This window comes from Ursus americanus, chromosome 6, assembly GCF_024610735.1.
Source record: "Ursus americanus isolate L20-20 chromosome 6, mUrsAme1.1.p, whole genome shotgun sequence".
Classification (NCBI taxonomy): Eukaryota; Metazoa; Chordata; class Mammalia; order Carnivora; family Ursidae; genus Ursus; species Ursus americanus.
The window spans coordinates 39,129,031-39,144,302 of record NC_142132.1 but is presented as its reverse complement, the minus strand read 5'-3'; the positions used below and the strand labels follow the sequence as shown (position 1 = coordinate 39,144,302).

Genomic DNA, 15,272 nt, shown 5'->3' with positions numbered 1-15,272 from the left:
CCTAATCAGAACTTTTTGGCTTCTCCCCATGAATTTGCTCACCACATCATCCTGACCGTTACAGCTGACAGACATCTCTGTTGAGTCTGGTCCATGGCACGTCCCTCCCATTGGACTGGAGCTTCCCTGAGAGCTGGCCTTCTTTCTCCATTGTCCCTAAGTCCAGTCCAGGGCCTGGCTCACATGAACTGCCCATGAAATGTGTACTGACCAGGTGTCCAAAGACCCTCATTAGTGCATGTCCCTGTCTCCAGCCCCATGCATGGGCCAGCAGCCCAGGAGAGTCTGAGGAGGAGCCCCAGACATGTGGCTGGGACATGTGAGCTGAGTTTTCCTGCCTCATTCCATTTTACCCATCACCGGTTCCCCATGACTGAGTCCCAGCACATTGTCAGATCCCTGAGGAAGGGTGGCCTGTTTCTAGCAGGGGCTCTAGCCAGGCCTGCTGACACTCTTGGCAAGGCCACCAGCTGGGCTGGGCTTTCTGTAGGTGCTTGCCCACTTGCCCACCACACAGACCCCCCCCCCCAGACCCCAAGAGAAGGAAGAGGGAACCAGAGCAGCTGGGTGGGGGGCCTGGACCTGGCTCTCTTGAAGTGGGCTGAGCAACCTAGAATGCTACCCAGACCACCCTCGTCCTTGAGCATTCCCTGGGGCAGGAGCAGCCTATAGTTGGCACTGACACCCTCCTCCCAGACAGGATCAGGCAGGCAAGGACTCCCATTCACTCATCAGCACAGGCTCCCACGCTTGGTCCCCGTCTGCCCAGGGCGGCTGTGGGGAGGGCTCCAGCCCATGCAGCAGCAGGAGCAGAGCAGAGGCAAGCTTTCAATGGGTCCCTTAACTCCACAGCCTGCCTCTACCACCCCAAAGGGAAAAGCCCCTGAAAGAAGGTGGCCCCTTACCACCAGCTTTGTAAACTTGAATCAGTAATATGAAAAGTTGTGGTTTCTGACTGTGACTAGCTCAGTGAGGAAGAAGGAAAAGGAGGGACGGAAAAAGGAGCCTATTTCTCCATCAGTGTTATACTCTTTGGGTCCAGAGATAAACTAGCTTCTGAAGCCCCAGCTGGCAACAATTCTTAAATTAAGAGTGACCAGCAGCCAATATCAATAACAGATCTCTTTCACCTTAGACCCATTCTTTGTGGTTTAAAAGCACTTTCACATAGGATCTATTTGATCCTATGAGAGGTAGAGGCTATTACCCCCATTTTACAGGGGAGGACACTGAGGCACAGAGGTGAGGTGGTTTGCTTACGATCGCACAGCTTGTCAGCATCAGAGTCAGTGCACGAACCCAGTCTGTCTGGTGCCAACATCAAGGTCTTTTCCTCTATAACTTTATCCCCTCCTGGGGGCGGCCTGGGGTATCGGAAAAAAGACACAGGAACGTCCTAAGGTCACAATTCTGCTGAGCCGAGTCCTGGAAATAGGCAAGACCCAAGATGGGAAACAAGGATAGGGACACACTCTGGGGACCAGCTTGGGAACGGGCATGGTCTTATGGACCCCACATAAGAACAGGCATAGCAAGTGCCTGTGAACTTTCTCTCCTAGGAGTTGCCCAAACTTCCAGTGCCCCCCCTGCAGCAGACCCTGGCCACTTACCTGCGATGCATGCGGCACCTAGTACCTGAGGAGCGGTTCAGGAGGAGCCAGGCCATCGTGCAGCGGTTTGGGGCCCCTGGTGGCCTTGGTGAGACCCTGCAGCAGAAGCTCCTGGACCGGCAGGAGAAGACAGCCAATTGGGTAAGAGTTGTTGAGAGGGGGCAGACTGTGGAGAGAGCACATTGCAGACAAGGGACCCGCAGGGTCGGGGGCAGGGAGCAGACATGGAGACAGGGATTTGGATGAGGGGCAGGTAGGTAAAAAAGGTGGGACAGATGGGCGGATAGGGAAGAGAGGAGAAACAAGGGGATAGATAGCAAGGGGCAAAAATGAGGGACAGACAGGATGTGGGATGGGAGATAGGGATGGGGACCAAGAGGGGACAGGTGGGAATAGAGATGAGGTGATGGGGAGAGACAGGGTAGAGAGATGGAAAACAATGGGGGGTCAGGGATGGGGGACAGGTGAGGGACAGGGATGGGGACAAATGGGGGGCACAGGGGATAGAAATGGGGCAATAGGGAAAGACAGGGCACAGAGACGGAGACAGACAGGGGACAGGGATGGCAGACAGGGATGGGGCAGTAGAATGTAGGGATAAGCTCAGGGAAGCAAAGGCGGCGGAAAAGCAGGTACAGGACACACATAAGGATGGGCAGGGGACAGGGATGAAGTACCAAACATCCAGATAGGAAACTGGGATGGAAGAGAGGGATGGCACGGGGCAAAGATGAAGGTCAGTCCCAGTGGACTGGAGAGCACACAGACCCTAGCACGTAACCAGGGCTCAGAGTATATTTGTGGAATGAATGAATGAATGAAGTTCATGATCCAACAAAGTGTCCCAGTCATCCCTTGGGGCTGCCAGGATGGGACTGGTACCCTGCACAGGCAAGGTGGCCTTGTTCAGAGGGGTGCGTATGGCCACTGGCGGTAATGGCACCCCTCCCGTTCTCCCAACAGGTGTCTGAGTACTGGCTGAACGACATGTATCTCAATAACCGCCTGGCCCTGCCTGTAAACTCCAGCCCAGCCGTGATCTTTGCCCGGCAGCACTTCCAAGACACAAACGACCAGCTAAGGTGAGGCCACCATGCTCCTGGGTTCAGAGCTTGAGAGTCTTCCTGGGGGCTGGCCCCAGTACCCAGAAGGAAAGGTCGAGGCTTGTGCCTTGGCTGAGCTTTCTGGGGTCAAATGCCCCTGAGACAGAGGCCGTCCAGGCCATGGGTCCAGGAAGGTTAGACGAGGTTGCTGCGTGAGTGACAAACACAAGATCTTCCTCAGAACGTATTTATCTGGGGTGGGGTTGACAGTAGTGGAGGCCATGGGCCCCCAGGTGTTCCTATGGCATTCTTGACCTGGCTGAGGCCCTGAGAGGAGGTGTGTACCCTCTACCCCACCAGGACTTGAGGCTTGGACTTGTCACTGGGACACACTACCCCAGGCTGACTGACGGGACCTCTGCTAGGCCCCCAGCGACTCCAGGCTCTAAAAGGAGACTCCAAGGGGGTGGAAACGGTTCCTTCCTGCCAGCTGCCACCGCCAGAGCCTCTGCCATCTGCTGCAATTTCAGGGCTCACTGAGCCACTGGAACCGCCTCTGGGCCCACTGATGTCGATGGCGGGGGTGCAGTGGGCGAGCATTTACTCAGGGATGTGGCAGGGAGGAAGGGTCTCCCTAAAAGAGTCTCTTTGAGTCACACCCATTGTGGCACCACATGGGGACAGTTCCGAGAGGAAAAACAAAAACAAAACCAACAAAGAAAAGAGGCAGGGCCTACCTGGGCCTATGGGCAGGGCTCAAGGATGCTCGATGCTCGGAAGACCCCCCATCCCCTCCTTCCTCACCGGGACTAGCCCAGCCGACCTGCTGTCCAGGCAGCCTGCAGCCCGGACCTCCCGTGGGCAGAAGGAAGTGTGCAGATAGACGGATGAACAGCTTCTCGAAACAGCTCTCCAACGGCATCCAAGGGGGCATTTTCTTCCTGATGCAGTTAAGCCAGCGTCATCATCCATGGACGGTTAAGATGACACAGTCCTGTGGCACGGTTCTCTGATGACTTTCTTCCCCCTAGCACCCACTTTCATTTTCACTAGCACTAAGGGGACCAAATCATTGACTCTTCCCAGGAGATGGGATTTCTCCAAACCTGGGTTCCTGGCCCAGTCCAGCCCCAGCACAGGCTTTTCCTAGGGAGAACCCCGCCCCTGACCATCCAGCCTTCTCCTGCCTGTTCTGCGGCCTCTTCCAGCTTCCTCTCCGTCCTCTTCCCCATTCACCTTCCAGTGTCCTCTCCTCTCAGTTATCTCCACAGGACCATTTTAATCCAAGGCTTGTGAAGGACTGGCAGCATGACATGACGGTGGCAGTGGCGGGGGTGGTGCTTATTGAGCTTGGGAGGTGAGAGAGGGAGAGGAAGGTTGGAGAGAGGGAAGGAGCCCGGGCCCCTCAGAGGAGAACTCAGGCCTGATCTCTCTCTGCAGGTTTGCAGCCAACCTCATCTCCGGGGTGCTCCACTACAAGAGCCTGCTGGACAGGTAGGGGGGCCAGCCTGGGGAGGGGAGTGCCCTGATTTGGCACAGCCTGTTGAGGCATCTGTCTCCCTGCCACACTAGCCAAGGAGATTCCAGAGGGCAGAGACCTTGTCTTTTTTCAGCTCTGTGCTCCCGGCTTCTGTCAGAGAGCAGGTGGGCTACCACCCCCGACCCCCCAGCCCCCCCACCCCCCGGCCCAACTCCTCCAGCATCAGGATAACTTTTACCCCAGCTGCCCCGACCATTAATGGGTCCTTTTCCTAGGGTGAGCACTGTCCTTCCTTGAGCTCTTTAAAATGCACCCCCCCCCCACGCACACACACTGTTATGTGCATCAGGAATTTAAGAAATGCCCGAGAAGACAGAGAAGGAGTCATGGGAGCGAGGTGATGGTGGGTTCAGCCTTGCTAGCTGCCAGCCGAGGGGAATGGTCTCCCCACACTGAGCCAGTGTAGCTGGCTTCAACCTCACTCGTTTCCTCTCCAGCTTGGACAGGTGTTCCTCAAATGATCTGTGGTGAAGGACCAACGTATTTTTTAATTTTATAAAATGTCAAACACTACAAAAATGAATTCACAGAAAAATGGTACCAAGGTAAAAAAGACACAACCACGTATTTTATTTTTATTTTAGACTGGACAGACATAAAATTCTGCTGTCAAAGTGCCATAAAATTTTCTGAGAGCTCCCTCTGATTCCCACAGTTCAGTGGGGCACCCACACCTTGAGAAGTAGGGCCGCGGGACACCCTACCCTCCCTCTGCCCCAACTAATCTCAGGGCTGCCTCTTACCCTCAGGGCTCAGCTCACACGGCTGGTCCCTGTCACCCTGTCTTACCACCCGAAACCCTCCCAGGTATCAGCTTGTTGCTTGTCTATGCTGCACGTACACATCCCACCACCTGGGCCCCATTAGAACAGGACACTTATGTTCTGTTTGCCACTATAACCCCGGATCCCAGAAAGGTGCCTGGCACAGAGGAGAGCTCAGTGAAAGGGAGGAGGGAAGGAGGGAGGGTGGAGAGACAGAGAGAGGAGGAGGAGGAGAGGGAGAGAGGGATGGATGAAGGAAAAAGGAAAGAGAAGGAGAGAGAAGAAAGAGGAGGAGGGGAAGGAAGTGGAGGAGCGAGGGAGGAAGGAAGTAAAGATTGAGGGAAGGGGAGACAGAGAAAGAAGGAGAGGGGAGAGCGGGATGGAGGACGGAAGGAGAGAGATAGAGGGAGGAGGGGAGGAGGAGGGGGAGAAAGTGGCAGAGGAGAAGGCAAGGGAGAGAGTAAAGAGGGACACAAGATGTGCTGAGACCACAGGAGAAGGAGAACTTTGTGCCTTGAACCCAGAGAAGGCTTCTGGAAGAGGTGATGGAAGGATAGGCTCTTGGAAGGTGGAAGGAGTTTTCTGGACACATTCGTTGAGCACAGTAGTGGGGTGAATGCATGCCAAACAAAGATCGCACAAGCGATGGCACGAGGGCTAAAACACAAATTCTGTATGGGTAGTGCCCAAGGCAGAGGTGAGGGAGACTATCAGAGGCTTGAGAAATCCCCGAGGGTCCCTCCATGGGCCACGGAAATAGGGCACTTCACTACTTCAAAGAGTGGGGAATCCAGCTCTTTGACAGCCATCCTAATGCAATTCTGGGTTTTCCAGTCAAGTGGAACCAATTCCGATCCCTTGCCTCCCTCCCCGCTCTCCAGCCACTCCATCCCTACCGACTGTGCCAAGGGCCAGCTGTCGGGGCAGCCGCTCTGTATGAAGCAGTACTATGGGCTCTTCTCCTCCTACCGGCTCCCCGGCCACACCCAGGACACCCTGGTGGCGCAGAAGAGCAGTGTCATGCCCGAGCCAGAGCACGTCATCGTGGCCTGCTGCAACCAGGTAAGTGGCCCCTCTCCCCTGCAGCCTCTCCGGCTTGGGCAGGGCGCGTGAGTACGTGTCTGTTCCTATTTCACCGAGGATGTTCGGTCTCCTCCGGAGGCACGCGGTGAGCTAGGACACAGCGAGGTCTCTCGACTGCTTGTCAGGACCATTGCTCTCCCGTGAGTTGGGTTTTAAGAACGAGGGGAGTCGTCAATTGAGAATAACTTCCGTGCGCTCCCATTTTGGCCCTGACCAGCCAGGTCAGCTGCTCCGGGTGGACGGTGGGCCAATCATGAGATGCAGCATGGCCTCAGTAGCCCCTCATGAATCACCCAGGTGGCGGCCTTCCTGCACACACAGACGGAGGGACAGCTGGACAGACGGACTGTCCGAATCCCCATGTCCAGGCCGTAGGCTCGGCACTTACATGCGTTCATCCCACCTGATTCTAGTGACTTGCAGAGGGGCTCGGAATCCCCATCTGACCGAAGAGGACATGAGGCCTCGGACGAGCTGAGTGGCCTGCCCAAGGCTGAGAAGGCCCCGCAGGCCTGGCCAGTGCCCCCTGCTCACACCCTACCTCCTGCAGCTCAGGACTTCACGCTGGCTTCCGGGAGCCTACAGGGGCCCATGGGGACCCAGGGGACAGGCTGAGTGTGAGGGCTCCTGACCCCTTACCCGTGCCCACACTAGGCTATATAGTGAGCCCCCTCCTAATTATTTCATCTGACAAAGAGCTGTCTTGGGGCTTTTTTTTCTTTGTTTTGGTTTTGGTTTGGTTTTTGGGATTTGGTGGGGTTTTTGTTTGGTGGTGTTAGTTTTTTTTGGGGTTGCTTTTTTGGGTTTTTTGTTTTGTTTTGTTTTTTGTTTTTTTTGCAAAACCCAAGTTTGACAGCTTCTAGAAATTCCCCTGCCATTTGTGCTACACTGTTTTCTTCTTGAGTTCACCTGACATTTGCCGTCTAAGATAGGACCTCAGTGAAAGTCTGCCATCCTAGGTGGGCCGTTCCCACCAGAAGCCCACCTGACAGTCTGGCCACAAACAAGAACTTTTCTCCATCTTGATTACAAAGTCGAACTCAGCATTTCCCAGCCCCCACATGCTGCAGTATTCATCCATTCCCGAAATGCTGTCAGGGCTCCTGCTCTGGACCAGGCCATGGGAATGCTGCTCAGAGCATGAGACCAGGGACTCGTATCAACCAGCAGAAGGGGATCTTGACTTGGGGCTAGGAATAAGACCTTTCACGAAGCCCAAGACTCTAGCTTCAAAGCTACCAAATGATAGCTCACAGGCCTCACGTCGAACACACGCACGTACCCATGTATATGTGCACACACAGGGACAGAGCATTTTGCATGTTGTTTTCCATTTTAATCTTCCTCTGCATGCTATTTGCTGACTTGCCTTTTTTTCTCCACTCACATTGTGTTTGAGATCTGTCCCCGTAGCCGTATCTAGAGCGAGTTCGTTCCTATTAACTACGGGGGTCGATGTGCATTAGACGAATACAGTACATTTAACGTAGCTGTTCCCCGACTGGAAAACACTGAGCTCTCTCTACCGTGTTGCTATTACAAATACGGCTTCTATGCACACGCCTTCACATATCTTCTGGGCACGAGAGCATATGTTTCTCCAAGCCTTGGGCTAAAGTGTGCATTTAGAAGACTAATTGCTGAATCATAAGGTCTGCACATTTTCAGTTTGCACAGACACCGGCCTCCAATAGCAGTTGTATCACAAGAAGTGAAACCAGAGAAGCAAGTTTTATTTTAGCTAAGTTTAATCTGGCCTTCTTTGATTTGGGGAAGCTTGGAGTCCAGCACAGTTGACAGCATCGGGTAGGTCCCCAACTTGTGACTGTTCAGAGCCATCACATACGTTCAGATCCCTGGGCCTGAGTATCCCCGCTCTGTGCTCACATGGGAAGTCTCAGTGAAGGCTCTTCGCCTTGGGCGGGCTGCCATGAGTGACGTGTTTGACCTGTTTCCCCCACAGTTCTTTGTCTTGGATGTTGTCATTAATTTCCGCCGTCTCAGTGAGGGGGATCTGTTCACTCAGTTGAGAAAGATAGTCAAAATGGCTTCCAACGAGGATGAACGCTTGCCTCCAATCGGCCTGCTGACGTCAGAAGGGAGGAGCGAGTGGGCTGAGGCCAGGACAGTCCTCGTGAAAGGTTAGCAGCAGTGCCCAGCGCGTCTCCACGCTCATCTCATCCTCATGCCCATTGGCTTTCCTTCCTCCAGGGTCGGCACCATGCCTCATCCCCATTTGCCATAGCATGGGGAGCTCAGGCCTCCCTCCAACTCCGGCCCCGACAGCAAGTCGGCTGAGGCACCTGGAAGCCGACAGCAACTTTTGTACTTTCATATTTCATCCGGCAATATTCTAGCTTCCTGGATGAGGCTGACGAGCACTGCAATCCTGGGATATCTGGGAATATTGAGGGAGGGAAGGTTTTGAGCTGGGGGAAGGCTGGCTACAATTAAGCAGTTGTGCTTTAGTGGTGGGCAGGGATGGTACCCACTTGAGTGGTCTGAGTCCTTGGGAGAGCTGTCACATGGAGATATGGGATAGAGCCCAGCTCTGGGAGGGTGGGTCACTGCCCCCTTCACGTGATTTCTCGGTCCTAGAGCTTTTCATCTTCAGGCTGACCTATCCTTCTGTCTGGCCGCTGCTCTTATGAAAGTTTCTAAGCATTCCCACAAGAAAGCTGGTAATAGTCTTAAAATTTTTAAATCATCCTTCTGGAAACTCATTTTCAAATCCAAAGCCAGTCCTATTCCCAGGAGTTGGATGGAGTGTTTTCCTTTCTTGCCTACATTAGAGATTCCAGGGTAAGAGGCAAGGCTTCCATGGACTTCCATCTGCGTCCTGGGCTCTCATTCGGCCAGGTGTCCATTCAGACTCCCTGAGTGTCTGTCACCTGAGGAGCTGGGCTAGGCCTGGCAAGTGTAAGAGGCAGAGAGGATGAAGCCATTGTCCCTGAGCAGCCCAGTGGACAGGGGAAGGGAAGGCATGGGGCGAGGACAGATTTAATACACAGAAATGCAGCATCCAGCCATGTAAAGCGGTAGAGACAGCAGGTACCAAACCAGCGGTCCAGGACTTCAGCAAGAGGAAGGAGCCCTTCCATTTGGGAGGTTTTTGAAAAGCTTCATTGGAAGAGGTGGGAATTGTGCAAAACTCTGAGACATGAGCAAGAAGGGCAGGAGGTAGGGATAGCGTCCAGGCAGGCAGGCAGTCTGTGGGGAAAGCCAGCTGGCCAGCAGGGACACGCCTGCCCTGCCTGGTTCCACACGGAGAGAAACCAGCAGGCAAAAATGGCCATGCTGCATGTATTGAGAGAATGAAAAGGTGGTGGGGCCTGGTTTTCTGGCAACACGCACTTGCATTTTCTGGTCCCTCTCCCTAGAAAGTTTTCTCCCCAGGATTAACTGGCTCCTGGCACCATCCAGAGCTCAGCTCAGGTGTCACTGCCTCAGGCCCCCTAGAACATCCCCCACTCAGCACACTCTGTCACCTTGTTCTGTTGTCTTATACTAACGGCATTTGTCACTCTCTGAAGCCAGCTTCTCATTTGTTTATGCATGCCGATTATCTGCCTCCCTTTCCTAGTCTCTAAATTCTAGGAGAGTAGGGGCCTTATCTGTTTGGATTAACTTTTTAATCTGCCAAACACAGTGGGGCCCTAGCAGTATTTGTTAAATAAAAGAACAGAGGGTTACTCATGATAGTAGGCCCCAGACTTACAGCCTACCTACCAGTTAATTATTTTTTCATTCAGTCATGGGGCACCTGCGGAATGTTCAGTCCTGAATCAGGGGCTACACAGGCCACGGGAAGGTGTGAGAGCTAACCCTGCCCTCACCGACCTAACCACCAAGTAGCGGAATGAATAACTTATCATTGGAAAGTGAGTTAATTCCCTCAGGAGACCAGGGTGTAATCAAATCCCACTCCTCTCCCCTCCAGGGACAGAGACAGGCATCAGACAATCGCCTCTGCTCGCAATACAGTTTCCACTTTATTAGCAGGCCAAGCTCTTTCCCTGCAGGACTGACAGGGATTGCCTTGAGGTTTAAGTGCTTGGGCTGTGCTAATCGGAATTAATTTGTTAATGGCACTTGATCTGGCTTTCTGAATGGAAGTGCTGTTTCTGAGGGAAGCGTGACAGAGAGGAGGGGCCCACGCGCCTTCCCTTCAGAGATCTGATTATTCTGGGTGGCACTGACTGTGTCATCTACACAGCAGGAAACCAATCTTTCACAGAGCCCTCCTCCCCGGAACAGCCCCTGACCACAGAAGGGAAACCCCTTTCGGAAAGGATTTCAGTATAGATGTGAAAAATCACAGCAACTTGGACTACAGTGGAGAATAAAGATGAAAGACATGGGCGGGGTCCAGGTAGATTGCAAAGGAGAGGTGACAAGGGAGAAAAGAAAAGTGAGAAAGATCCCTAGATTTTTTTATTCAAGCAACCTGGATCGTGGTAGCATTCACTGTGACGGGAACCAGGCTGGTGAAGTGGCTGCAGGATGAAGTCCTTTCTAAGTATGTCAGGTTTGAGATGCCTTGAGTCATCTCAGTGGAGATGTCAAATTAGATCTATGTGTCTGGAGCTCAAGAGAGAGGTCAGTATGGAGACATAAATTTGAGAGCCATCGGCACAGAAGTGATATTTAAAGTCATGGACCTGGGTGAGATCATCTAGAAACAGCAGAAGGGGACTTCGGAGGTCAGGTAGAGAAAGATGCAAAGGGGATTGAGAAAGAGCAGCCTGTGAAGTCAAGAGCAAACCAGGAGATGATTCATGAAGATCCAAAGGGAAAGAGGAAGCGGCCAACCACTTGGAATGCTGCTGAGAGCTCAAGGAAGAACTGGGCAGAGAGGAGACTCAGAGCTTGGCCACCCTAAGTCATCGGTGACCTTCACCAAGATCAGACTGGGGAGTAGGAAGAATGAATGGTTGTATGCTAATGGGTGCGATCCAACAGCAGGAAGAAATTGTTGATGAGACTGTCAATGAGTAGAATCAGTTAAGCGTGGATGACTCTTTTCAGGTATTTTGGTATTAAAAGAGCAGAAAAATGGGGCAGTTGCTGGGAGAAGATGGGAGTCAAGGGAAGTGTGTTTAGTAGGAGTGGCAAGAGCGTGGTTGTATGCAGACAAGTATTTGGAAGTACTCCAATGAGAGAAATTATTAGTGAAGACAGCGGAGACGAATGGAGGCATGGGATTCTTGCAAAGGCAAAAGGAAATGGAACCCAGAGAATAAGAGGCCTTTGGTTGGTACAGGGAAAACTGAAACCTGGGCCTTCAGTCGTGGTGGTGGGAACGTGAGGAGGGTCCTGACTAGTGGCTTCTGGTCTCAGATCAGCAGATCCATGGGCATGAGCTGAGAGGTGGAAGTGGGATTCTAAATACAAAAGAGAACACATGAAATAGCCTCTTGGAACACGTGACGAGATTTATGGACTCTGTTGAGCTTATATTTAAGGGTTTGGGGGCCATACATTTTAGGAGAAATTAATTAGCATTGTTTTGCCATTTTTTGCCTCAGGTTCAGGCAAAGAGAAGGCGGGTCACCAGGTTTAGCCTTGGGTTGGAGAATATAACTGAGGGCGAGAGGGGGAAGGCATGGCAAGGGAATGGTTATAACGTTGGAATCTGAAGTGAGTGAGGAGGTGTAGTAGTCTGCTTGGGCCGCCATAACAAAGTGCCACAGACTGAGTGGCTTAAACAGCAGAAATGTATTGTCTCACAGTTCTGAAGGCTAGAAGTCTGAGATCGAGGCGTGCACACAGTTGGTTTCTTCTGGGGCCTCTCTGCCTGGCTTGTAGATGGCCGTCTTCTCCCTGTGTCTTCCCATGGTCTCCCATCTGTGCATGCGTGTGTCCTAATCTCTTCTTACAAGGACACCAGTTATGTTGGGTTAGGACCTCATTTTACTTTAATTACCTCAATAAAGACCCCGTCTCCGAGTACAGTCCTATTCTGAGGAATTGGGGGGGTTAGGACTTCAACTTGGGGACTTTGAGAGGACACAATTCAGCCCATGACAGGAGGGAAGTGAAAGAGGGAGGTGGACGATGGATAGGAGAAATAGGTAGTGGGGTTGATGGTTCTGAGGAGTCAATGAGATGAAGCGTGTTGCAGAGCAGAGATAACAGAGTGCGTGAATCAGACAGTCAGGAGTGTGCTCAGACTATGGGAGGCTTGAATCTGAGACTTCCAAGGGGGTCAGTTCCTGGTAGTGATGAGTTCTGGTAGTGACGACTGTGGGAGTGGAGGCTGAGGTTGGACTGTCAAAGGTGGGAGATCGAGGGTCTGAGAGAGGAGCGTGCCTATGGGCTGGGTCTTCCACGCAGACGTTGAGGCTGCAGGAATGATGGCTACAGTGGTAATGGGGAGAAAGACGGCAAACCGGGGGCCCAGATCTGCATGATGGGGAGTTGTGAGGACAGCAGGGGAATGCAGCAACAGGGGGACAATGACGGTGGGGGTGGGAAGGTAGAAGTCTAATAGCTGCGGCTCCCAGGGGAAAGCAGGGAGGAGCCGCGCAGGTGCAGGAACAGGGAGAATACCACCTACCCTACCTGGCCCTGGGGTGCATGAGTGTGAAGGAAAATAGTCTCCTGGAGAGGGCGCAGGAAGTGTGTCCCTCAGGGGGGGCCACTCTCCTGTTGAGGCAGAAAGTGAACAGAACACTCTCAGAAGAGATTAACAGTGCAAGGGGACCTGCCATCACGACTCAGACGTCATGAAGGGTTCGGGAAGGGGGAAAGGTGAGAGGTGAGGGATGAGTCCATGCAGGGGACACTGGAGCAGCAGAGCATGGGAGTGCCAGCCAGAGACCCACGGATGGTGGTCACCATTGCAAACAGTGCTCCCAAATCCTCAGCATCTGGGACGGTATTCTGCTGGTTCCAGGTGTGGTTGTAGGGCCTGGGGTAGGGGTCTGACTGGCCCATGCACGTGTTGTCCAGCAGGAGGCTTCGACCAAGCTGAGCTCCTGTTGTCTTGGGGAGGTCTGGACCGAGGCACCTGAGCTCAGACAAAATCTGAATTCTCATAGGGTCCGCTGAGAACCGGCGGGACAATTGATTTTATCAACCCTCTCTCCTTGAGAGACAGTCTCTGATCCTTCACTCTGCTCCCCAACCAAAACAGCTCCCTCTGTCAGCCCACAGGCTCCCCAGCCTGACCCTCTGCTGTGACATTGAGAGGGTGGAGCCCAGAGAACAGTGGAGCCAGCTGTCTGCCATAAAGCCCAGGCTCCCCCTCTGCACCCAGTGTCCCCACACCCCCTAGCCCCTCACACAGCACTGCTCACATAGAACTCTCTGAGAATGTGGTGCGGGACAAGTGAGGGTATCGTCATCTCTATCCACAGCCTAACCATCCACAGCCAACACAGAAGAGACTCTTGGGGGTCCAAGGGCCAAGAAACTTGGCAGGACCATCACTGTCCCCCCAGAAGCCTGGGGAGATCAGAATAAGCAGAATTGTTAGGACAAGAGTGGACAGGATAAAACCAAAGGAGTCCCTAACAGGAGTCCTGAGGGAATTTGGGGACCTCACCCCTGTGCCTGTCATAGCTTAGGAGGGCTTCCTGTGCCAAGCACAATATGAGGCTAAGCCCAGGTGTGTTGCGGCGGGTGTGATGGGGGCTGGCTGACAACATTGGAATCATCTAGAGAGCCCCTTAAAATAAAGAGTCTGGGGTCCCAGGGATTTTCCAGTGGGACAGGAATGAGGCCAAGAAACTGTATTTTTAAAGCACCTTCACTTGCAGTCCAGGTTGGGACCAACTTAAGCAGATATCAGCAGCTTCTGGGCATAGAGGTCCCCCGTGATGCGGGCCTTATCCTGGGTCCTTTCTGTCCCTTGTTGCTTTGAATCTTCAGTATAGCCTGTGAGGTGGGGATTTCATCCCCACAGAACATAGGAGCCTGTGTCTGCAACAGGTTGAGCTGGTCTTTGGCCTTAGAGGTGGTCAGCGGTAGAATCAGGGCATCTGTCTCCCGAGCCTCAGATCCTCAGGGCCTGGCAGGCAGGGTGGGAATGGAGGCCTCAGGAAGGGCGCTCATAACCTCGCAGGACCGCCCTCCTAGAGCCTCGAAGCTGTGGCCTTCCTGAACCCAGGAGGACCAACACTGTTATCCTGGTCTGGAAATTTAATTAGCTATTCGGCCCTGAGTCTGGAAGACTACAGTGCTTGTCAATTTGTAGGAAAAGGATAGCCAGCTCAGAGAGCCCGCCCCCACCCTGGAGCCCGCTGGCTTTCCTGGGTGCTGCGTGGAAATCCTGCAAGCAGACTTCGGGCAGATGCTTCTGTTTACACAGCACCGTAAATATTTATCCCCAGCAACCAATTAGAGCTGAGCCACTGCTTTCAAGGAGGGAACTGACAGAAGGCGGCTGCGTCTGGAGAAGGCCTCGGTCATGGTTTACAAGAACCGCTCAGGATGGGCATTTTGCTACTTAAGTATTGTCATCCAGAGATAGGCAAGTCTGCTGATTTTAAAACCAATTACACATTAGCAATAACAGCCTCTCTGATTTAATTGGCCCAGAAATACCTCCCGGGCTCCCGAGGCTGAATGCTCTTTTCTTCCCTCGGGGCTGGGAGGGTGGGAGGCTTTCCTGGGGCCATTGTCTCCCTCCCGGAGTGGAAGCCTGAAGACTCCTGTGTTTGAGGGCATCCAGACAGGGAGAGGCTCGTGGCCTTGAGACCTGGGCTTGACCCGGCCCTCCTTGCTGCGCCCTGGAGCTGGCCTCCGAGGCTAGGACCTGGAGGTGGCGGCCCTGCCCTGTGGCTAGGACCGAGGGGGTGCGGAGGGGCCGCAAAGCAGGTGGTCTGGTGCCTGGCGCACAGAGGCTGTTCGCTAAATGATTAGTCTTAATTAGATTTGGGGAAATACTGTGGGGATGGTTTGTCCGAGGCACGCAACCTATCTGGAAAAATCTGGTGAACTGCAAATGGGCACCTGTTGAGTGTCTGTCCCATCAGTGACGGTGACCCGTGGCCTCAGACTGAATGGCCTGTACTCCTCGCCTTGGAACCCTAGCCCTTATTCACTCTGAGCTGCTCCTTTATCCCCCTGGGCGCCCCACATGCCCCGTGCTCTGAGCGTGCACACTCTTCTCTTTCATTTCTCCCCAGTGGCCCTCTCTCTCCATGTTATGATATTTGGGGTACAAAGTGAGTGGGAGGTTTTTTTTTTAATCTCCTGCCCTTCTCCACTCACTACCCCTCCCCTA

General features: G+C 53.2%; 1 protein-coding gene across 1 annotated transcript in view; it reads left to right on the top strand.

Moving 5' to 3' along the window:
* Window positions 1–15,272, top strand: part of CHAT (choline O-acetyltransferase) — a 43,605-nt gene that overhangs the window by 650 nt on the left and 27,683 nt on the right. The window contains exons 2-6 of the mRNA XM_045809977.2: window positions 1,560–1,751; window positions 2,574–2,692; window positions 4,094–4,147; window positions 5,839–6,019; window positions 8,004–8,181. Of these exons, the coding sequence (XP_045665933.1) occupies window positions 1,560–1,751; window positions 2,574–2,692; window positions 4,094–4,147; window positions 5,839–6,019; window positions 8,004–8,181 (724 nt within the window). The remainder of the gene's footprint in view (window positions 1–1,559; window positions 1,752–2,573; window positions 2,693–4,093; window positions 4,148–5,838; window positions 6,020–8,003; window positions 8,182–15,272) is intronic.